At 37.7% G+C, this 25,688-nt stretch overlaps 1 protein-coding gene across 1 annotated transcript in view; it reads left to right on the forward strand.

Moving 5' to 3' along the window:
* The first annotated feature begins 1,273 nt into the window (after positions 1-1,273).
* Positions 1,274-25,688, forward strand: part of VN2R530 (vomeronasal 2 receptor 530) — a 34,260-nt gene continuing 9,845 nt past the window's right edge. Inside the window, exons 1-4 of the mRNA NM_001099528.1 lie at positions 1,274-1,488; positions 9,453-9,747; positions 15,588-16,394; positions 18,304-18,531. Coding sequence (NP_001092998.1) covers positions 1,274-1,488; positions 9,453-9,747; positions 15,588-16,394; positions 18,304-18,531 — 1,545 coding nt within the window. The remainder of the gene's footprint in view (positions 1,489-9,452; positions 9,748-15,587; positions 16,395-18,303; positions 18,532-25,688) is intronic.

The following is a 25,688-nucleotide window of genomic DNA, read 5'->3' on the forward strand; positions in this document are numbered from 1 at the left end:
TTGTCATTCCTCTAGGATAGTCACTCATGTCATGGTGAGAGTTGGAGTCAGTAAAATTTCAAGTTTTTGTAGGAATCATTGTGAAGGGAGATTTTTATTCCTGACTATGGTCTGGATTTGATAACCTTGGAGGGACTTTTCACCTCTGATATTCTGTTATATATCTCTACTACTCAATTATGAGGTAGTTGGGATAGGAAGGGAAAAAGACTCGTAAGTAATTCATGGCAAAAGTCAGTACCTAGAAGAGATTAATTTGCACCTGAAGTTGTGTCAGATCTGCACTGCATAGCCCAAGGTTAGCACAAGAGGCTTACAGGCAGTGTCATGGTTAATAGCATTAGACTTTGGATTGGGAAAAACCTCAGTTCAAATATTACTCAGACACTTATTAGCTATGTGACTACTTTGTCATCCATGAAATGGGGGCAATAGTGTCACCTCCTTCACAGGGAAGTTTTGAGGATTGAATGAGATAATATAAAGTGTTTTTGCAAGCATCAATGTTTTTATTATTATTATGACATTTGTGTGTCCATTAAGACTACGGGTCTTGTAGCCTCTTGGCCAATTATGGCTGAGAGTTTCTGATCTTACCACTCCACAGTGACTTCTGCCTGAAGCTTGGAATCACTTGAAGAGAGAATTATACCTGATGTAACAGCATGTCTCAGCCCCAGAGTCCATATGGCCACTTGCTGCTACAAGGACACCCATGGGTCACCAGCTGAGGAGAAAGAAATATTATAAACAGATAAATTAAACTTCTTAATTAACTCAAAGTTTCTCAGGTCCCATGAGCTTTACCAGGAACAGGGAGAGATTCATAAACATATTTTTCCCTTTCTATTTTGGTTCTCCTGGTAGACTCAATGACAGAGCTGGAGATGCCTCAGGTATAGATGACCCCAAGAGCTTCTCTATGGCTGAGGATGAAGATTGATGTCAGGGAAAAGGCAGGCACCTGTCCGCTCTTAAAAACAAGAGAATTAAGAAAGTTTCTAATCTCAGGAACAGTGATGCTTAAATACTCCTCCCCTTCCATCATTCCCCCAAACAAATGCCTGCTTGATGTTCATTTGTGCATCAGCAGGCATATAGAATAGGTCTTGGCACTCAGATGTAATTTTTCAGATGCTAGATTCTTCTCAATCAGGATAAGTCCCAAAGAGGGTACTTTGTGTGAGGCTAAGCACTAATTGACTACCTCTATGCTTGGGACTTCAACTGATTTTCAGTGATGCCTCTCAAAATTCATAGAAAAATTTCCCATATGATCTCTGTCCTCCTGGTAATGCTCCTACAGCTCTCATTTTCTGTGCACAAGGCAGAGAAGTCCCTTTGTTTCCTAAAAACCAGTCCCAGCCTCTCTAGGGATGGAGACCTACTTATTGGAAGCTTTCTCCCCATGCATTCTGTAGAAGTGAGTAATGTTAGAGGAGCAGGTCTGTTTCAAAGTCATCCTGACAAGAGTTGTAGAGATTACAAGTAAGTGCCTGCTTGATTATTTCTTGAAGTTCTCTTTTCCACTGTGAAGTTTACAAAAAGTGCTAAGAGACGGGGCTTTATCCTGTTTTCTCTCACATTCTCTCTGGGATCTCTGCTAGATGTAGGTATATGATTCAACTGGCTGGCAGTGCCCTTTAGTTGATCTAATGGCATTGTGCATGGAAAGCATTTTATAAATCTCCAAGAATCACATTAACTCCAGTGAGCCTCAGTTTCCTCCCTTATAAAGTGGAGATAATAATAGCATCAACCTCTCAGGGCTTTTGTGAAGCTCAAATGAGATCAGACATGTAAAGTGCTTTACTAACTATATAACTTTTAACTATTATTAGTCTTATTTACTTCTCTGGAACTCAATTTCTTTCCCTGTAAAATAGCACCTACTTCCTGATGTTTTGGAGAGGTAAGTCATTAGTGTCTGCTGTCACATTCAGGTCTCATGCAGTATTGACAGTGCTCTAGATGGTCGATTTTAAAGTTTTCTTCTTCATTTACTGACTCTGGGAAACAATGGAAACAGCAACATATTAAAATATTCAAAATCAAAAGTGAAATGGATAAAAACATTGCCTCAGGAATCAGAGTTTTGGTGTTTGGTTTGGTTACAAGAGATTTAGAACATTTTTTTCCATGAACTTATTGATAGTTTTGATTTCTTTATCTGAAAATTGTCTATTCATGTCCCTTGGTGATTGGGGAATGGATTGCTTTTTTGTACAATTGATTCATCTCTATATAAATTTGAGTAATTAGACCATTGTCAGAGGTTTTTGTTATGAAGATTTTCTCCCATTTTGTTACTTCCCTTCTAATTTTGATTGCATTGACTTTTGTACAAAACCTTTTTAATTTAATGTAATCAAAATTATTCATTTTACATTTTGTGATATTCTCTGTTTCTTGCTTGGTCTTGAAATCTTTCCTTACACATAGATGTAACAGGTATACTATTCTGTGTTCACCTAATTTACTTATAGTTTCCTTCTTTATGTTCAAGTCATTCACCCATTCTGAGTTTATCTTGGTGTAGGGTGTGAGGTGTTGATCTAAACCTAATCTCTCCCATACTGTTTTCCAATTTTCCCAGCAGTTTTTTTTTAATCAAATAGTAGATTTTTGTCCCAAAAGCTGAGCTCTTTGGGTTTATCATACACTGTCTTGCTGAGGTCACTTACCCCAAGTCCACTTATCCTCCCTTCTGTCTCTTAACCACAATCAAATGTTTTGATGACTACTGCTTTATAACACAGTTTAAGATCTGGTACTGCTATCCCCCCTTTCACATTTTTTTTCATTATTTCCCTTGATATTCCTGATATTTTGTTCTTCCAAATGAACTTTGTTATGATTTTTTCTAATTCAGTAAAGAAGTTTCTTGGTAGTTTGATAGGTATGGCACTGAATAAGTAAATTAATTTAGGTAGGATTGTCATTTTTATTGTGTTAGTTCATCCTATCCAGGGGCACTTAATGTTTTTCCCATTGTTTAGATCTAGTTTTTATTGTGTGGAAAGTATTTTGTAGTTGTGTTTAGATAATTCCTGTGTTTGTTTTGGCAAATAGATTCCCAAATATTTAATATTATCTAGGGTGATTTTAAATTGAATTTCTCTTTTTAACTCTGGCTGATAATATGTGTTGGAAATATTTAAAAATGATGATGACTCATGTTGGTTTAATTTTGTAAGCTGCAACTTTGCTAAAGTTGTTGGTTATTTCCACTAGCTTTTTAGTGAATTCTCTAGGATTCTTTAAGTAGACCATCATATCATCTGCAAAGAGTGATAGTTTAGTCTCCTTATTGCCTATTTTAATCCCTTCAATTCCTTTTTCTTCTCTGATTGCTACTGCTAATGTTTCTAGTACAATGTTAAATAATAGAGGTCATAATGGGCATCCTTGTTTCACTCCTGATCTTATTGGGAAAATTTCTAATTTATCCCCATTGCAGATGACGCTTGCTGATAGTTTTAAATATATACTGTTCATTATTTTTTAGGAAAGGCCCATCTATTCCTATACTTGCTAGTGTTTTCAATAGGAATGAGTGTTGTATTTTGCCAAAGGCTTTTTTTGCATCTGTTAAGATAATCATGTAATTTCTGTTGGTTTGGTTGTTGATATGGTCAATTATCAGGATAGTTTTCCTAATATTAAACCAACCCTGCATTTGTGAAGATTAAATTTAATTCTCCCCTGATTATAGCAATGGAATTAATTAACTCTTCCCTGATTGTGAAGATTGAATTGTAACCCCTTCCTATTTTTAGATTTTAATCACCAAAAGCGTAAACGCCCTACTTAAAAGTTGAGTTGGGAGTTCTACTGGGAGCTCTACTGGGAGTTTGACTTGGAGTGGAGGCTGATAAAGAATCTGTTGACTGGACTGACACATGGAAAGTGAAAAACTGACTCTTAACTGCTGGGTTTTTTTTGAGACCACCCTCAGGAAAGACCTATGTTTGATAGAATTCACTTGTGAATCCATTTGGCTCTGGGGATTTTTTCTTAGGGAATTCTTTGATGACTTGTTAAATTTCTTTTTCTTATATGGGATTATTTAAATATTCTATTTCTTCTTCTGTTCATTTAGACAATGTATATTTTTGTAAATAATCATCCACATCACCTAGGTTGCCATATAATTAGGCAGAATAGTTCTTAATAATTACCTTAATTTTCTCTTTATTAGAGATGAGGTCACTCTTTGATACTGTTAATTTGGTTTTCTTATTTCCTTTTTTATTAGCTTAACCAGTACCACATCTATTTTCTTTCTTTTTTCAAAGTACTAGTTTCTCATCTTATTTATTAATTCAATAGTTCTTTCACTTTCAATTTTATTAATTTCTCCTTTAATTTTTTAGGATTTCTAATTTAGTTTTTTTCAGGGGGGTTTAAATTGTTCTCTTTCTAATTTTTTTAATTTGCATGCCCAATTCATTAACCTCTTCCCTCCCTGATTTGTTAAAATATGCGCTCAGGGATATAAATTTCCCACTCAGTACTGCTTTGACTGAATCCCATAGATTTTGATATGATGTCTCTTTATTGTCATTTTATTCAATGAAATTATTAATTCATTCTATGATTTGTTTTTTAACCAACTGATTTTGGAGAATCATATTATTTAATTTCCAATTAATTTTTTATTTGTCTCTCCACATACCCTTACTAATTATTATTTTTATTATATTGTGATCTGAAAAGGTTGCATTTATTTTTATTTCTGCTCTTTTGCATTTGTTTGCCATGTTTTTATGCCCTAGTACATGGTCAATCTTTGTGAACATACCATGTGCTGCTGAAAAAAAGGTGTATTCCTTTTTGTCCCTATTTATTTTTCTCCATATATCTATTAACTCTAATTTTTCTAAGATTTCATTCACATCTCTTATCTATTTCTTATTTGTTTTTTGGATTGATTTATCTAGATGTGATAGAGGAAGGTTCAGGTCAACCACTAGTATAGTTTTACTATCTATTTCCTCCTTAAGTTCCAGTAGTTTATTCTTTAAAAAACTGAATGCTCTACCATTTGGTGCATATATGTTGAGTGCTACTATTTCCTCATTTTCTATTCTGCCTTTTATCAGGATGTAATTACCTTCCCTATCTCTTTTAATCAGATCTATTTTTACTTTGCTTTTATCAGATATCATAATTGAGACTCCTGCCTTCTTTTTCTTAGTTGATGCCCAATATATTTTGCTCCAGCCTCTTACCTTTACCCTATTGTGTCTACCTGCCTTGAATGTGTTTCTTGTAGACAAAATATGGTAGGATTTTGGTTTCTGATCTCCTCTGCCATTTGCTTCTGTTTTATGGGTGAGTTCATTCTATTCACATTCAGAGTTATGATTACCACCTGTGTATTCCCCACCATTTTGATTTTTGTCTCCTAGTCCTTCTCTTCCTTGTTTACTGTTTTCTCCTACACCAGTCTTTTGCTTTTAATCAGCCCCCCTAATCCCTACATTGATTTACTTCCCTTCCCACCCCTCCCTTCTTATTCCCCATATATTTTTGCTGTTGGGTCTTTTGAATTCCCTCCACCCTCTCTTTCCCTCCCTTTTAGTACTCCCCACCCCACTCCCTCCCTAAATTTTCCCCTCTCAGTGTCCCTGTAGGGTAATATAGAATTCATTACCCCAATGGATCTACATGCTTTTCCCTCACAGAGTAGATTCCACTGAGTGTAAGGTTTAAGTATTACCTATTAGCACTCTCTCCCTCTTCTTCTAATAGGATTCATCCACTCCCCCTCCCATGCACCTTTTTTGTAGTATAATTTATTGTATTTTTCTTATTCCTTCAAGTTTTTCTTGGTGCCATCTTCTATTCTCCGCACTCATGCTTTTTTATATCATCCTAAACTACTTAGTACCCCAAACACTACCTATGAATAATTCTTCTAACTACTATTAGTTAATACAGTTTTTGGAAGTTATAAATATAATTTTTCCATATAGGATTATAAACAATTTGATCTTACTAAAGCCCTTCAAAGAAATAAAAATATTTTCCTCTCTTTCTTGTTTACCTTTTCATGTTTCTCTTGAGTTTTGTATTTGGACATCAAATTTTACATTTAGCTCTGGCCTTTTCTTTACAAATACTTGGAGATCTATTTTTTGAATGCCCATACTTTTCCCTAGAAGTATATAGTCAGTTTTGATTGGTAAGTGATCCTTGGTTGTGGGACCATTTCTCTTGCCTTTCTGAATATCATATTCCAAGCACTGAGGTCCTTTAGTGTGGAAGCTGCCAGAACCTGTGTATTCCTGACTGGTGCTCCTTGATATCTGAATTGCTTCTTTCTTGTTTCTTGCAATATTTTCTCTTTAGGAAACACAGAAGGAAAACAACTGCTTGATCACATGGGTTGATGGGGCTATGACTGGGAAAGTAGACTCTAAAAGATCACCCTAGTGCAAATATTAATAATCTAGAAATGGGTCTTGATCAATGATACATGTTAAACACAGTGGAATTGTGCATCAGATATGGGAAGTGGGGGGGAGCAGAGGGAAAGAACATAAGTCTTGTAACCGTGAAAAAATATTCTAAATCATCTAATTAAATAAAATATAAAAATATTTTCTTTTTAGCTTGGAAACTCTTAAATTTGGCAATTACATTCCTTGGGGTTTAGGATTTAATGTAGAAAGTGGTCTGTGGTCTCTTTCAATATCTCTTTTACCCACTTGTTCAATAATATCAGGCCAGTTTCCTTGGATAATTTCTCTTAAAATGATGTCATGGTTTCTATTTACTTCCAGGTATTCAGGTAGGCCTATAATTCTCACATTGTCTCTCCTGGACCTGTGTTCCAAGTCAACCATATTTTCAATGATATATTTCATGTTTCTTTCTAATTTGTCATTCTTTTGACTTTGCTTTATTAATTCTTATTGTCTTGTTAGATCATTAGCTTCTACTTGCCCAATTCTAGTTTTTAAAGACTGGTTTTCAGCTATGATCTATGAGCTATGATTTTCCTTTTTCAGTTAGGTCTATTCTGTTTTTCATGGCTTCTAGCAGGTCAAGTTTGGTCTTCTGTTTGCTTATCATTTCATTTGATTTCTGGGCTTCTTTTTCTGAGTGGGAGATCCTGTCTTTTAAACCATTATTTTCTTTTTGGAGTATTTCCCACTTTTCTTGCCAAGTTTCTTCTATCTTTCTCATTTAGTTCATGATATCCAATCTCAGCTCCTCAGGATCTTGCGACCAATTTCCTTTTTTTTTTTTTTGAAGTCTTTGAATTTTTTTGGAAGGTTGGATGTGTTTGCTTGTTTGTTGAACTCTGCTTTCTCCTCTGCAGTGTGGAAAGGAAACTAGACTAATAGTTTGTGTGGGGGAAGGGCCAACTGGGAGTGGCAGTTGGGTCTTGTGACTAGCACTTCCTTCCTGCCGGGAAAAAGTCTGGCTTCCGGGTGTTGGAGGAGAGAGGCGCTTGTTCAACCCAGTCTGGAGTGGCATGCTCTTCTTGGTTCAGCCCGAAGACACAGACTTCTGAAGGTTAGAATTGTTCTTGTTTGCTTTCTGTCTATGGCTAAGATTCTGAATTAGAACAACGAGAGTAGGCGGGAGTGGGACAAACTCTCCACCAGCCTCTGGGGCCTGGCCTCAGGTCTGAAGCTGAGAAAAACTCCAATCCCAACTAGTTATTAAACTTTATGTTATTTGAATTCGCAGTCAGATAAGTGGACTATCTTTCTGGTCATAGAGGGAGCTGAACTTCAGTTTCAGTCATCAAGGCAACAAAGAGTCCTTATTGTACCCCTGCTGTTTCCTCTCAGCAGGGAGCATCTCCCTCCCTTGCCTCACCAAGCACCCTCTCTCTCCTCTCTCCTCCTTACCCCATACAAACCTCCCATTTATCCCCCTGTTTTCCAAATCCTATTTTCCTTTCCCAATAAATATTACAGTAGTCTGGAGTTTTTCTCAATAGAAAATATCAAGGGTCAGAGGTGTTTGGCCTTTTCTTGTTGGGTTTTTTTTGGGGGGGGTAGATGTAGATTGTAGTTCCTTGGTTGGTGGGCATTTCAGTGGTAGTTCTTTCCCAGTCAGAAGGAGTTCCCTTCCCAGTCAGAAGTCTGAATGAAGAGGGCAGGCTCTCTGTGTATCAAAATATAGAGTAGTTTTTGCCCGAGGCTATTTTTCATCTGCACTGCATCTCCTGTGCACAGACCCTCTCTGCCCTCTTTCTGTGCCCAGTCTCCACATTTCTCAGCCTCCTGGGATCCCAAGTCTCACTGCTCTCTGGGGTAAGTCTATAGTGTCCTCAGTCATCTCCCCAAGAACCTAGTGATTGCCCCACACTCCCTCTGACTCTGTGCTTGATTTGACGCTGTGCTCCCTCTGACCGTGAGAGTGGGGGAGTGGTGATCAGCTTATGCTTAAGTAGGAGTAATTTTACTCCCTTATAGCATGGAAATGCCCAAACCCTGCCTACCTTCAAAGCTAGACCCTACAAGTGAACCCCTTCATTCATCTAATTTTGGTTTTTGTCCTTTTGAAATACTTTATATTGGTAATTGATGAGGACAGGAAGTCCCTTGCATCTACTCTGTGGCCATTTTAGCATGGAGGTACCTAAAGAGTTTTTTTAAAGTTCTTGAAAAACATCCATTTTGACTGAGTTTTAGATAAGGACAAGGAAGAAGATTTTGATGGAGCAAAACTGCCTTTCAATCCAAATTCTAATTGAAAGGAACAAGAATGTGGGAATGGTTTGGCTGAAGAATCAATTATTCTAGTATTTATTAAACACTATTGTTTACCAGGCGCCTTTCTAGAAGAAGCTGAGAAGAAATAAATCCAAATAAATAACCCATCCCTGTTTACCAGGAATTTACAATTTCATGAAGAAGGGTATATTTTTATATAAAATGTACAATACATGAGTATAATCTTCATTAATATAATCTTGTTTTCAGTGATTTTGATTGTACTGCAGTCTTGTGTACCCATTTCAGGTTTTTCTGGCAAAGATAATGGAGGGACTAATTTGACATTTCCTTCTCCAGCTTATTTTACACTTGAAGAAACTGAGACAAACAGGGTTAATTTATTTGCCTAGGGTCACACAGCTAGTAAATGTCTCAAACTGGATTTGAAATCATGTCTTCTTGACTGTAAGCCTGGCACTCTTTATACCAAGACCATTTGGAATGGAAGCAAGAGAAGTTGGGTAGATCAAGATTCATGAAAAAGATCTTCAAGTTTGTGCTTGAGCTATGTCTTAAAGAGAGAGATTTTAGGAACTAAAAGGAAATATTTATGCATATGTTGTTTTTCCAATTAGAAGATCCTTGAGGGAGGGAATATTCATGTACAATGCCCAATACATATTAAGTGCTAAAAAATTCCTTGTTTACTGAGTCTAACATATTATATTTGAATATTTTGTTCTTAGTTTCCTACTCTCTATCCCTCAGGTGGCTGCACAAAAATTACCAGCAGGTCCTGGCCCTGCTATTTGCTGTGGAGGAAATCAACAGGGACCCCAATCTGTTGCCCAATATTTCTTCCCTGGGATTCCATGTTTACAATGCTTACCACAGTGATGAGAGAACCCTGGAGAGTTCCCTGAGATGGCTGTCTGGGCAGGGCCATCTCATCCCTAACTATAGCTGCTTGAGGCAGGACAAGTCTGTGGCTATCATTGGAGGAGCTACATCAGCTCTGTCTATCCAGATGGGGACTCTGCTTGAGCTCTACAAATTTCCACAGGTGGGGGATACTGAGATAGCCATCTTTTGTGTTTTTCTCAAACTACTCAATCTTGGGAATATTAGGGTGTCCTTTAGTAATGACCAGACTATGGACTAAAGATAGAATTTATTATTTAATTTTTGGCATGCTTAAGCATCCTAGTTGAACAAACTGCCTATCTCTCTCCAGAAGACTCTGAAGATTACCATGGGCATCTGCATTCCCTAAGTCAAGTAGTCCCTTGGAAGAAGAACTAAGATGAGAGTCCAAATGCCCTGCCTTGTAGTTCAGCAGAGTATGTGGTATGAAAAATTGTAAAACTTAGATGACTAGTGTAAGGAATTAAATTTAGGGTTTGGCTAAATATGAGAATTTGAAAATAATATTGTAGTCACTGATTTAAAATATTACAACTCAAGTCAAAATGACTTTTAGAACTTTTATTTACAAAGAGTTGGAAAGAGTGAAAGTAGAGAAATGTAAGAAGAGGGTAGAGAAAATGTCTAGCCTATCACATTAAATGTTGCTCCAGTGTCTGGCTCAGCCCCAGTAGGGCTTGATAACCCTCAACCAGAGGACCCAGTGGTGTCTTATGCAAGGGTTTCACCGATGGAGCCTTCTCCAGGAAAGGAAGGTCTCTCTGGAACTAATCTCTCCAGAATCCAGGAAAGGAAGGCCAGTTATTCACTTGCCCAAGACAAAGTCCAAAGGAGAAGATCCAGTAGCAGTCCTCCAAGAAGCAGTCCAAGAGCTAAAGTCAAGGTCCAAGCCAAAGGTCAAGTCTAAAACCACCTCCAAAAGCCAAGTCACTAGGAGAAGTCCCTGGACAGGAAGTTCAGGGCTTTTTTATAGTCCTTTTCTCATGTCCCTTCCTTTCCCTTCCTTCACTTTACGAGAACCAATTACAGTCTTTCAACTTGCTTAGCCCTGCCCCAGGGGTGGTCAGTGGTCTCTGGAGTTGTCACCCACTTTAGTAAGTGACTTGTGAACTCTCTTACTTAGTGTTAAGTAGAGGTATTTAAATTTTCAACTGATTAATTTTAAAATTGCTTATTGATAGACAAAGTTTGATTCACTCTTCACACTAGGAGGATATTAGTATCCTCAATAGAAATAGGGAAATTAGGAAAAGGATAATGGTTGAGGAAGGTTTAGTTTGAGGGTGGAGTTAATTTGGGACCTATGGAGCTTAATAAATATGTAAGGTATTCAGTTTATAATGTCTAATAGTCAACTGGTGATGCAAGACCTGAGGCCAGGAGAGATGGATAAATAAATCTGAAATGTCATGAATGTAGAAATTGTACTAGCAGGGATCAGGAACTAAAGTTTGAAAGGTCTAAGAGAGAGAGGGAACAGATAAAAAGAAGCACTACTTCTTCCCTTAGATAGAGCTACACAAGGGAAGGGGAGAAGTTTGATCAAGGTTCAGAGCTGAAAGGTAAGGAGGAAATCCCCTTCAGTCTCTAGTTTCTGGCCTTCTTCCCTTGATAGATATTATCCTTATCCCTTAGTACATTAGATGAATAATATGTTCAGTTCCTTCTGGATTAATAAGATCTGTTTTTGTTTTGTTTTGTTTTGTTTTTGGTATTTAGGAATGGTAGGTTTGGGGTAGAGGGAAAATTAGGAAATCCCTCATTTCTATTTTTGTCCTAAATTCCTCTCAGGGGTTGAGGGCTCAAGTCTGGGGACCTGAGTCTCTGTTGAGATTGTGGAGTCAGGCTGTTGTATTTTCTTGATATAGGGGGATGTACAGTTATTGAAGAGATCTATCGAAAATCTTATTGGGTAGATAATCTCTTATTTTTCCCAAGGGGAATAGTCTATTCTAGTCTAGTAGTTGTCTCTCGGTAACCAAGGATGACTATTGTCTTTGTGCGTTTTTGTGCACAAAGACATTTGTGCATGAAGATTTAAGTGGAAAAGTCAATGCACAGAGACAGTCCCACTCTCTCGGCTTTGGAAGCCTGGGTCCAGTGGCATGAAAAGTCATTACATCTGGAGACTTCCTCAGCTGCATTGGATGGCCATGTTGTCCTTTGTGCTCCAACACACCCTAAGCACTCCACAGTGCTTTGCTGTGACGCCATCTCAGCCGTTGAACCTTCTTATTGGTTTCTTCCGCCTGTTCAGCCGAAGCAGTCTTCACATGCTGGGTGAACAAAGCCCTAGTTCACCAGGGGTCAACGACGACTTGATGGCTACCTTCACAAGGTTTAGCCAGCCTGTTGAAGCCATTGCCTGGGGTGTGGCCGCTGCCACATGCTAGCAGCTACTAGGAGCCACAAGTGAGAGCTAGGTGTCAGGTGAGGGTCAGAGGCTGGAGAGCTGCCCTAGAAGGGCACAACAAGCCCTCCATACCAGAGATACTACCCCTCCATGAACACCCCATACACCCCACCAAGGGGAATAAGTATTTATCCAACACTACTAAGGAAGAATGGCTAATCTGATTTATTCAGACAGATGAGGGATCACAGCAAGCTGAGCTCAGCAAGATGCTTCTCTCTCTTCCAGTTCAAAAGAGAAGAAGAACCCCTTCTCCAACTGCTGATCTGCTATTCTTGGCTAGAGGTTCTAGCCCCATCCCTAGTTGACAGTAAAATTCCAATCTCTTCCTGCATGAGGTTTTCCTACAAACCAAGTCATTGCAATGCAGTCTGTAACTCTTTCATCCACAAAACCATAGGACTTATAATTTCATATTAGAGAGATTAAAGGAGAGGAGCTAGTCAAAGATGATTCCGATGCTAGGAATGGGTCACATGGAGGAATAAATGACCATCTTGAAGAGAAAAAAGAAAGTATTGAAAGAAGGAGTTTGGAGATAGGCAATATATTTAATATATTTTCTTATTTATATATCATATATTTGACATATTCAATTTTTCCAATTATAAGTAAAAAAGTTTTAAAATACTTAAATTTTTTTAATACTGTGAGAAGGAAATTTCCCTCCTCATTATGTAGCTTTTTTAAATTTCATCAGTCAGTGACCTGGAGGTTGTTTACTATTGAGATATGGAGGTAGAGACAAACCCTCAGAGAAAGGAAGTTGAAAACAAGAAGATGGGAAACTGATCCCACAGGCATTGCCTCCGGCAGTGTCAGTCAAGTTAAGGAACTATGATTGGTTCCTGAGATATGATGTTAGAGAGCTAGTGAGTGGAGAGAACTGCTTATAAGGTGGGACCAGGAGTCTGCTCTCACTCTTCTGTCTGGAGCTTAGAATTTGAAGGAACCCCTGTTGGTGGTGATCGTCAATCCATCAAATAGCAAATAGGGTAGTAAGCTACTCTCTACCTCTTTCCTACATTTCCCTCTATCACTACTTTGATGTAATAAAAGCTACTAAAGCTACTAGCCACCTCAGGATTTAATTTTAACTATTATAGTTCCAAATTATTTTCTTCACTCCCTTCCTTGCTGCTACCTTGACAAAGTAAGCAATTTGACATAAATTTTACATTTGCAATCATGATAAATATATTCACACCGTAATTCTGTTGTAAAAGAGAACATAGACCAAAGGGGGGGAAAAACAAGAAAAATTAAGAAAAATTTAAAGTCTGCTTTGATAGCATTCCTTTTTGATTTCTTCTTTATCTGAAGCTGGACAACATTTTTTTTCCTCAAGTGATCTGACTTATTTTGGATTTTGGTATTTCTAAGAATAACTGTCATTAATAGTTGATTCTTTTACAATATTGATATTACTATATATAATGCTTTACAAATGGTTTTCCTCACTTCACTTTATAACAACTCATGTTATTCCCTGTTTGTTCTGAAAGCATTTTCCTCATTACTTCTTAAAGCCAATAGTGTTCCATGACAATCATAAACTGTAACTTGTTCACCTTTTCTCCAATTGATGGTGATCCCCTCAATTTCCATTTTTTTACCTATACATAAAGTTGCTTTAATTTTTTTCCTTACAGGTATTTTTTCCTTTTTAAAAAAATATCTTTGGGGTATAGACCTAACATCACTACTTCCCTATCTCCAAACTACTCATACTTCTCTTTTTCTGTTAAAGTCAGCCATTTACTCCTCCCTGTAACTCATGGTCATAATCTTAGAGTCAACATGTCTGCCTATTCTCCTTTAATCTCTTTACATGCAATAAATGGCCAAGTCTCATCACTTATACTTATATATGTAACTAAAGATTATGCATAGTTTTATGCCCCTTTGGGTGTAGTTTTAAAATAGTCTCCAGAAGGGTAGATCAATTGACAATTCCATCAACAAGCATTAGTATCCCTATTTTTCCACATTTACTTCAACATTTCTCATGTTCCTCTTCTATCACATTAGCTAATCTGAGAATAATGAAGTGATACCTCACAGGTGTTTTAATCAATAGTAATTTAGAGGATTTTTATATGACTATGAATAGGTTTGATTTATTTTTATGAAAACTATTTGTTCATAACTTTTGACCATTTATCAGAAGGGGATTTATTCATGATTCTGGGAAAACTGTCTTCTCACAGCAGTATTGGTCATTGCTAGAACTACATCCTATCTTCTTGTTTTTTATCTTGCCACAAATCTGTATATCTACTTTTTAACCCAACAATACTACCCTTAGGTCAGTATGCCAAAGAGATCAAAGATAATGGAAAAGAACCTACTTGTACAAAAAAAAAAGAACTGTTATAGTTTTCTACCTATTGGTCTTTTTTGTTTTTGTTTTTAAAGCCCTTTTAAGTTCATGTAAAATAGTATTGCTATTGTATCAAAGGATATGCAGGATTTGGTAATTTTTGAGGCATAGTTCCAAATTGTTTTCCATGACAACAAAACCATCCCTTAGTACCACAATAGTGTGTTAAGTTCCCATAGCCCTTCTGACCTTTGTGATTTCCTTTGATTGTCAATGTTTCCAATCCCATAAACATGAGGTAGAACTTCATAGTTGTTTTCATTTACATTTCTCTGTGTTCCTAGTTCCTTTGAAAACTGCCTGTATATTCCTTTAATTATCTGTTTAGTTATAAGTATTCTTCCTGGTGAATCTATTTCTCAAATATCTTGAAAAAGCAGCTTTTATCCAAGAAAATAATTTCAACATATTCTCACCAATTACTTATTCCTCTTCTAATTTTATCTGGCCTGCCATTGTTTCTGCAAAAACTCTATAGTTTTGTTATCAGAATTGTCCATTGATCTGCTGTAACCCTTGATTGCTCATGAATTGTTTCATGATCCACTAATCTGAAAGGTATATTTTTATTTTGTTTCTCAAATGTCTTTTTTATGTCTTCCTTTATGTTTAAGGTATGCACCTTCTTGCAGGTTATCTTGGCATATGATATAAGATTTTGATCCATAACGTAATACTGCAGAACCTCCTTTACAGTTTTCCTAGCAGTTTTAATTAATAATAAGTTCTTATCCCTAGTACCTAAAGTGTTTAGAGTTATTAAATTTTAGGGTACTATAATTGTTTACTTCAATATGTTATATAGTTCATCTATTCCATTAACTAACTTGTATTTTTTATATATCAAATTATTTCAATGGTTATTACTTCTTAGTAAAATATGAGATGATACTACTATGTCCATCCTAATTATTATTATGATTTCCCTTGATATTATTGGTATTTTTTCATCCAGGTCAATTTAATTATTGTTTTCGTTCATGTGAGAAGAGATTCTTTGGTAGTTTAATACCGAATAAGTAAATGAATTTAGATATTCTTGAAATTTAAGTAGTGAATTCTTAAATCCAGCACCTTCCTTCTAACAAAACATAATTTGCTGATAATGTATACTTTGCTGAAATTTGCTCAATAATATGAAAGGTGCAGAAATGAAACTGCCCCATGTTTCTTTCCCATCCAGATCAGCTATGGGCCTTTTGATTCCATCCTGAGTGACAAGGCCCAGTTCCCGTCACTCTACCAAATGGCCCACAGGGACTCTTCCCTGCACCATGGTATGATCAGGTTAATGCTACATTTTGATTGGACATGGGTAGGTTTGGTGACCACAGATGATATGAGAGGTGAAGAATTCCTCTGGAACTTAAGAGGGGACATGATTAAACATGACATCTGCCTGGCCTACACTGAGAAGCTCCCAGTCAGTGAGAGAAGACACAAAGAATCTCAGTACATGTTCGTGCCACGTATCTTAGAATCCTCAGTCAGAGTCATCATCATTCACGGTGACACAGATTCACTCATGATCCTTAGATATTCACAGCCTCTTCTTCATTTCTTCCTGTGGAAGGTCTGGATCACTACATCTCATTGGGACATCACCATGAGACCCCAGTGGAATGATGGCTACAGTTTCCATGGAGCACTTTCATTTTCACAGATGACAAAGGAGATACCTGGTTTCAAGTCCTTTCTCAGGACAGTAAACCCTTCCACATACCCAGAGGACCCTTTATTGAAGGAGTTTTGGTGCTCAGCATTCAAGGGCCTTAAGAGCCTGGAAAATGAGGAGTCAAATGAATGCTCACCTAATGCCTCCTTGGAGATGCTTCCTCTTCGATTCTTTGACATGTCAATGTCTAGTCTGAGTTACACCATCTACAATGCTGTGCATACCGTGGCCAGGGCCCTCCAAGAAATTCTCCTGGTGATATCAGAGAAAGAATTGATAAGAGATGGAGAAACCTGGGTGGCTCAGCCATGGAAGGTAACATTAAGTGCCTATTATGTACTAGCTATTGTGCTAGGTAAAGCATAAACAGCAATGCATCAAGAACTAGTTATTTCTTCAATGTGGAAGATGCCTACCCAAAAACACTTTACAAATATCTATAGTGTATACTCTTTTAGTTTCCTAATACACCCATAAGTGAATCAAAAAGTATTTGTCAAGGACTAAATATGTTCCCAACAGTATTCTAGGTTCTGGGGTTACAAATTTAAAAATGTGTAATGACACAAACAAGGCAATTCAAGGAAGAGAAGGCACTAATTATTTGGAGGGAGAAGAGATCTCTAAAGGTGGTCTGGAGAAAGAGGCTCTGGAATTATATTATTGTTCTGGAAGTGATCAGGATTTGAATTTCAGGTTTGGAGAGAGTAAGGCAAGTAATATAAAGGTTTAAAGATGGGAGACATAGTGTCTTCTGTGATTTGAAGACTAGAGGCCAGGTTGGTGAGAAAGCAGAGTGCAGGAGGAGTGATGTCCATTGAGACCTGAATGATTACTTGTGGTAAGATTGTGAATTGCTTTAAAAGTGAAAAAGAATTCATAATTAATGTAGAGGAAAATGAGGAGCCACCATAGAAAGGGATGGATGTTGGGGTTTGTGGAAGAAGAAAGTACAAACTTGTCAACTGATAAGTTATGGATGTGAATATCAGTATCTTAGTCCTTAGATAAAAAGAAGACATTGCCCTTAGGTAGGTCCACTCACTTCAGAAGGGTTTTAGGCAATGATGCTATCCAAGCAAAAATGCATTTGGTCATCACCTCTGATCCATTTCCTGTGACCTTGGACTTTGCTCTCATCTTGTAGATATTTTCAAATAGGGAAAAGTCTAAATAGAATTGCTAGGTCAGAGGATTATATTTCTTTATGTTTTCACTCAAACTAAAAGAAATGTGTAAATATCATCCATGCTATGAAGCACCAAGATCTTATCAAACAGGGGGCAGCTGGGTAGCTCAGTGGATTGAGAGCCAGGCCTAGAGACAAGAGGTCCTAGGTTCAAATCTGGCCTCAGACACTTCCCAGCTGTGTGACCCTGGGCAAGTCACTTAACCCCCATTTCCTAGCCCTCACCACTCTTCTGCCTTGGAACCAATACACATTATTGATTCCAAGATGGAAGGTAAGGGTTTTAAAAAAAAAGAATTTATCAAAAAATGGAAATGAAAATGTAAAAACTAAAGAGTGTCTTTCCTCAAGGTGCTAATGATCTATTGGGAAAGAAAATATGTACATGCATAAATATATTCAAAATAAATCCAAAAGAAAAATGAGACTATGTCTATTCTAAATATTTGGGTCTAAAAGGTTGAATGAGTGTATTCTATTGAGAAATAGTCAAGGCAAAAATAAGGAGGCAGCAGACATCATGCAGAGTTCAGTTCATAGCAAAAAACACAGGCTCCATATAATATTGAGTGTAAATGAAATGATTAAATATAATGGACATTCTTTCTTTAAATGATATTTCAACATGATGTCACTTGAAAACAATCCAAGTTGTTAACATTAGCCTAGGCCAGGCCTGGGTGTGAGAATTATGTGACTTCTTTGTAATCTGGAGTGATGTGAGCACTACATGCAGGAATGAATGGAGTCTCTTACTCAGAATCCAATTCACGTCTTTTCAGCCCACCTTTGTTGAAGATCTACTAGTCTAAATAAAAACCACTGCCCTTGGTCCTGAAAACATAAAAGTCTAACTTTGAATACAGTTTACTTTCTGCATTAGTTCTTGCAGAAACCTGGATATTTATTACTCTCACCAAACAAGAGCATTCACTTGGGCCATGAGGACTTGGATCTCTTATATAGGCCATACATTGTACTTTCATAAGAGTCTTTGGGCACCAGACAGTGAATTATATTTCTCTTCCCTTTCAGCTCCACAATTTTCTGAAGAGCACCCACTTTAACAACAGTGCTGGTGACCATGTGTTTTTGGATGATACAGGAAATTCTGAGGCTCATTATAACATTTTGGAGTACTTATTCTTTCTCAATGACACTGAAAATATGGTGAAAGTAGGACATTTTATTCCAAATGCTCCATATAGTCAAGATTTTACCATTCGTAATGAGGCTATGGTGTGGGGCTGGTTTGAGCCAAAGGTCAGAAATAATTTCAGTTTTGATTCAGGTTTTCAATCATGGAAATCTAATATTTCTTAAGTTATTTTAACAAAGAGCATTTTAAATGTTAAAATCCTATATAAATATTAGGTGTTATTAATTCATTCAGATCCATATTTTTATAGAGAAAAGCTTCCTCTGGTTCCTCTTTCCATTTTCTTCCCAGAATGACCAAGAAAAAAATAGTAAGTTGTCAATCCACCCAATGTTCCTACAGTGTGAAATATTTGATAATTTGCATTATGCCACCCTCTCCATTTACTTGACTTCAGCTAAATGTGGAAAGGAAAACTGAGACTGAGGAACCATGATTTTAAAATGTTGCTGGGAGGTGGAGTGGCAGTTGGAGCAGCAGAAGGGGCTTATGGGAGTCAGAGCTGAAAAGGGGGTCTTTGCCCTGTGAATTTGTGAGAGACAGGTGCTAGGACCAAAGCTTGAGATGCCAACCTGTGGTGGCAGAGCCTTGCCTCCATTTCCCTTGCCCTGAAGATAGAAGATTCCTGACATCTTTTGATGATCAATAAAAGAAAGCAAAAGAACAACTGCTGCTGAAAGGTGTTGATCCCTTGAACTTCAAGGGGTCACCCCAAAGGCCCCTCCCATCTCTTGACCTTCACAAGAAGGACTCTTGACACCTGATTAGAATAGGATAGTGACAGTGATTAGAGAGGAAGGAGAAAGAGAAGCTGAAGTATGAGCCATTTGGCTCAGCTGCAGCTGAAGAAGGAAAAGACAACCTGTAGGGTCTCCTATTCCCACAGACCTATTCTCCCCTTTTATTACTTGAACTATTAAAACAACTTTGAAGAAACTCACAGTCAGATTCAAATCATAACAGTTTAGGAGAAAGAGAGAGTGCTAGACTAGGTTAGCCATTTAGCCTTGGCTAAACAACAAAGAGCCAATAGGGACAGTCAGCCAACATGACAAGTATGGCTTCTAGGGCTCAGGCACCAGCAAAGTCCTGAGGGCAAGTGAACTCCATACTTCCCATAAGCCTACTCATTGAGACACAGCCCCTGTTTATTCTTGCCATGACATCAGTTCAGGGGTAACCCTCTCTTGGGTTTGAAGGGTGAAGGAAAGAGAATTTCACAGACCTTCTCTCAGCCCCGGTGGTTCTCTCTTCCTCTACTTTCCCAACCCTCCTTATTGCTTCTGGACCTTCATCTCCTCCATTCCCTGTTATAACCCATCAATCTTCCCTTTTAAAAGCCTTACAGTTTTGGTGAGCCAGCTAGGTTCTCAAACCTGATTAGTATCAACAAAAAGAAGAAGAAATGGGGTGGTATCAGTAAAGATTCACTGTAGTACAGAAACCTCAGTGGGGAAAAACGCTGGTAGCCATCTTGAGTAGGAGTTGAGAGGCTGCCTGACAACAAAGCAGTCAATCAGAACACCACTCATTCTAATGGGTGGAGGCAGCTCTTAAAAAGTGGTAATCTTAAAAGAAAAAAGTCTAAAGTCATCTTTATCAGAGGCTTCTGTCACTTCTAAAAACTGAAAAATAAGAGAAACACCATTACAATAAAAAGAATACAGATTCTGATAGTTATGGGTTGTTTTGCTCTTATGGGGCAATTTGGGTATGTGATTTATAGTCTTTCATAATGATACCAGATTATGTATATTTTTCCTGAACTTATATGAAAAATTTACTTGGTTGAAAATAGAGCTGGAAAGGTTAATCTCCTATGTTCCTGGGACAATTGGGATTCTATATTCTATAATATAGTTATACTATCCCATCAAAATCTGTATCAATGAGATCTTGGGCAGAAAACAAAACAAAGTAGTTGTGACAGTAATGATCTTAAGAATCAGTGCAAAGGTGTCACAACTAGCAGAGATGAATAAAGAGCTTAAAGTAGAAAGGGATACTAACAAGACAAAGGAACAAAACCCTGAGAAATCAGAAACTAAAGAAAGACAAAGTAGAGGGGACTGAAAAACCAGTATCAATACTACCGATTAGAGATCAGACTACCTTACAGGCAGACTTGGGCATTGTTCATTTAAAATTACACATGCCTTTCAAAACAGGGGACTTGAACAATTTAAAAGCTAGAATCCCCCAATTTTTTGTGGATCCATTTAAGGCAATCAAAGAATTCAAACATGCAATTCAACTATTTGATCTAACTTTTCAGGATTTGGAGATCTTATTGACAGAACTTTTTACCCCCAGAGAGAAAGACCAATTTACACAAGAGACAAGAAATAACCCAAACCTTAGGTCCTAGCCTGAGCAGTGGACAGACTTAGAACTGTCCAACAATCAAAATCTCTCATATTTGAGAAGGGAATGGGAGGATTTGGTCAAAGCAATGAAATCATTTGCAAAAAGAACAGATAGTTGAGGTAGATATGAGAAATTGAGGTAGGAGACAGGAGAGTACCCATCTGTTCATCTTGACAGGGTCATTGAGGCAGCTGAAAACTTCTTAGGCTTCCAAAATACAAATAAAGAGAATTTCCAACATATCAGGAGACAATTCGTTAAGGGAAGCAACTTGCCCATGACCATGTAACTTCATGAAGTTACAGTGCTTGGGGTGGGAAGAATTTAGCTTTGAGAACTTGAGAAAAACATCCACATACATATTCTCAGGGGTATAATAGAAGGACCTGAGAGGGAAAGATTGAGAAGGGAACAGGGGGAATGGAAGGAGAGAGAGGGAAATGGCGAGAGAGGGTGAAGAGATTCTTCTTCCCCTCTCTTTTCTGGGAGAGAGGTAGCCAAGTCTTGTCCCCCTGACAGAGGGAATATGTGTCCTCAGAGAATAGTTCTTGGAGATAGAGGACAAGAACTGGAGAGATTAGCTTTGGTAAGATGACTCACTGCCTTCCCCTTTGGACCCAGTTATTGTTGAAAGGCAGGATGGATTCTTCTGCCTCTGGTCTCCTTAGGGACCCCCACTGTCACTTCCCTTTAGAAACCCACTATCAAGGAGAACTGTTGTTCCTTGGTTTAGGCAGTTTTGATCCCTGGGATTCTGAGCTAACCTTCCCCTTTTGGGGAAAGATGTTATTCTCCTCAAATCTTCTGTCCCCTTTCCTAGCATCAGAAACCAACCAGACCTAATTCTAAAGTAGTAAACAATTTATTTGGGTTCACACAAGGAAGGAGAGGAAGGGGTGTATGGCAAGGAAAGTGAGGAGTAGAAAACCCTAACACTTCCCCTCTGGCAGGCTAGCCCACCCAAGTTTTCAGGGTTCAAGGCTGAGTGCCTTGAACCCTCCTCCAGTCAGCTGCTGATTGATCTCTATTTCTCAGCTAACTAGCTTTTAATTCAGGAGTCTAGGAAAAGGTCAGGGAGAGAGAAAGATCTCAGGGAAAGATCTGTATGGCTCTGGCCAGCCTGAGTCCAAATCCAAAACCCCCTTGAGAATTCCAGGAGCTGTTCTTGAAGAGTCTTAGTGGAGGTGTTTTATGGTCCCAGAAGGAATAACAAGTCCCATACAGATGGGCTCTTTCTCAGCTTCCAGGAAAACCTCCTTTCCTCCTCCACCTCTCAGGCTAGAGGACTATTGACAGTTGGAGCTTTTCTCTCTCTGCCCCTCCTCTGCTGCTCTTCAGCTGATCTCTCCTTCAGCTTGGCTTCTCATTGTAAGCCCCTTGATGTCTCTTTCTTACATTACAGGGATACAGGAACAGGGTAAGGAAAACGATGAGATCACTAAAGACCTGAAATAACAGTTTAAAGAGGCAAATGCTACCATTAAACAACAAGAAATTCAAGAAATTAAAAATATAGCTACTCTACAAGCTTACAGACCAAGAAGAGGTATACAACAACATAGGCAGATGGCCAGACATGCTTCCTTTGTGGGAAAATTGGGTACATAGTGAGATTTTGTAAACTACACATACAATTAGACTTAAAAACCAATAACAAGAGATCATGGAGCAGCAACACAAGATACAATACACAAAATCATTCCCAGTGCTGTGACCACATGAATAAAAGCTCATCTTATGCACTGGGTCTCCAAACCATGCAAAAATACATCCAGCAAGGGACAAAACCATGGTATTTGAAGGTCCTGTCAGGTGTTGGCAAACAAAACCAATTATGAAGCCATATGCCAGGGGTAACATCAAAAAGCAAAAAGGGAAAGAGAAATGGGAAAAATGAAGGGGAAGAGAAATGCATGGAAATAGAATTAGGGGATCAAAAAAAAAACAAAACAAAAAACTAAAGAGCAGATATAGGAAGAAATCCAATTAGATAATGATGTAAGAAAGATTAGAGATAAAATCTTGGGAACGGTAGAACAAGATACAAAGAAAGAGGAAGGAAATACAGATATTGCAGCAATCTCTGGAACACAAGCTTTGAACCTATTAGGAAACTATAAATTAGAAAGCAAAGAACTCAAAAGATTATATCCAAGCAACATTTCTCAGCACAAAACAAAATCAACAGCAGAAAGGATAGAGTACACTTCAGAAACTGAAAGTACAAGACAAAAGGAAGTAGCAAAAATAAAAGCATTAGAATGTTCCAGGGACACTAAAAGAGATGCAACTAAATTAACTAAGTTAATTGAAGCATACAAACAAACAAAAGAGTTGTCCAATGATTAGGATAATGCAATATCTCAGAACTTTGTCCTGGAGACAAAGCCAATAGGGATGATATTACAAAAGGGAATGTCAATGACATACTAGCAAAGTCAACATTAAACCATTATGTCAAAAAATTCCAACCGATAGCAGTTACACAGGAAAAAGCAAACACAGATATTATTGCTCTATCCCTAAGTCTTCATGTTAATTCAATTCCATTGCAAACTGATGATGGATTGCGAAATGAATGTTCAAAGCAACAAAAGAAGTCTGTAGCTGAAGAACAAAACTGGGATATGAACAAAATAGAAATACAAGCACCTGTGTTCAAAGTATGCCAACAAAATGAGAACACAGAACCAAGGTCATGATAAAATTGGGTAATGAAATCTACCCAGCTCTTATAGATACTGGGACAACAAGATCTGTTTTAAAAACATCTGAAGACAACAAAATCACAAGTTATGTACAAATAATGAGGGAAACAGGGAAAAAACAGAGGGTACCAAAATTAAAATCAAAGATGGTAACAACACACATTTTTGTTAATCCTAGAATGCCCATCTAATCTTCTCAGCAGAGACTTTTTGTGTAAAATAGGGGCAACCATTCATTGTGATCAACTGGGGGAAATTTTTCTACATCTACTCAAAGACTCTTTAAAATATCATCTGTGGCCTTTCATGGGGCAAGAGGATGACTCACAAAACCAGAATGAAGGTACAATGTTTGAAATACCAATTGATGTACCAGAAGGGCTTTGGGCTACATATTCTATAGATGTAGGGATTCTAAAGTCTGCAACACCAGTAAAAGTAGAAGTCAAAGAAGGAGCACAACCAAAGATACCACAATTCAAATTAAATAAAGAAGCAATAGACAGAATCACCCTGATTATCCAGAGCCTGTTAGAAAAGAAAATTCTCATCCCAACAATTTCAGAGTACAACACACCAATTAAGCCCATAAAGAAAGCAAAATGTGACTCTAAAGGCAGAATTTGATGGAGACTGGTCAATGATTTTGGAGCAGTAAATAATTTTGTGAAAAAGTCCAATGTAGTAATTCCAAACCCATCTAACAAAATTTCAGAAATTCAAAGCACATCCAAATACTACACCATTGTGGACCTGTGTAGCACCTATTTTAGCATTCCAAATGCAAAGGAAAGCCAAAAAATCTTTGCTTTCACATGGAACAGGTCCAAGATGACCTGGGGGAGACTGCCCCAGGAATTCTGCGATAGCCCCACAGCATTTTGCCAAATCCTGAAATAAGATCCAGACACTATAAAATTCAAAGAAAGCAAAATTGTGCACTATGTGGATGACATTCTTCTTGCATCCCCATCTGCTAAAATTTGTTATTAGGACAGTAAAAAAAACTCCTCTTAAAGCTATATTAAAAAGGCCACAAAGTTTCTAAATCAAAACTACAATGGGTATTGCCTAAAGATGAATACCTAAGATTTATCTTGGAAAGGGGGATGAGAAAGATTTCTAAAAAGAGGGTAGATGACATCCCAAAGCTTAGCATGCCAAAGACTAAGAAACAATTGAGAGCCTTTTTAAGAGTGGCAAGTTTTTTGTAGACAATGGATCCCAGGCTATAGCAAAATAACAAAATGCCTGATGGACTTAACAAAAAACACAGTCACAGAACCTTTGCAACTAACAAAAGAGCATCTCCAAGTCTTGGCACAGCCCAAGGAAGCAATAATAACAGCTCTAGCCCTAGTAATTCCAGACTACAACAAAGAATTCCATCTCTTTGTACATGAAGCAAAATGTGTAGCTTCTAGAGTGTTAGTCCAGTGGAGTTTTAGGCCAGTGGCATATTACAGCACACAATTAGATATAGTGGAAAAGGGCCTGATTCCCTGTCTGAGAGCAATCACAGCCACAGCAACCATGATTCAAAAATCATCCAATTTGATTTTAGGATCAAAACTTAATGTCTGTTCTTCACATCAACTAGAGTCAATATTGCAGAAATGTCATTTGCAAGCTTTCATACAGCAGAGACTTTCTCAATATGATATTGTGTTATACTAAGCAACGAAAACATCACATTGAAATGTTGCAACCCATTGAATCTGGCAACGTTAATATCAGATCTGCTGTTTGAAGGAGAACCCATACATAATCACCGGGAAATAATATCATTTGTAGAAAAAACCAGAAAAGATTTGAAAGACACTCCACTGGAAAATCCTGAAATTGAAATGTATACAGATGGTTCTAGTGTGGTATTTAATGGGGAAAGGTTCACCAGAGTGGCAGTAATAACTGTTAAATTTATGGTTGGACTGAATATATTTAATTGGTCACAAGGGGCTTAATTACTAAATCCCCCAAATGAATGACTAAATCCAGAATATGGTAGTTTATTTTACAATAGAGGGAAAATATTAAGGAAGAGAGAAAGAGAAAAAAAAGGAGAGAGAGAGAGAGCTCTGGCTTCCTCCGAGCCAGGTAGGAATTCAAGGCCCCAGCCAGGGGAAAGTAGTCTAAAGATGATGGGCCTTTTCCAGAGACTGATGCATCCAGAAAGGCCAAAGAAA

This window comes from Monodelphis domestica, chromosome 3 (assembly GCF_027887165.1).
Source record: "Monodelphis domestica isolate mMonDom1 chromosome 3, mMonDom1.pri, whole genome shotgun sequence".
NCBI lineage: Eukaryota > Metazoa > Chordata > Mammalia > Didelphimorphia > Didelphidae > Monodelphis > Monodelphis domestica.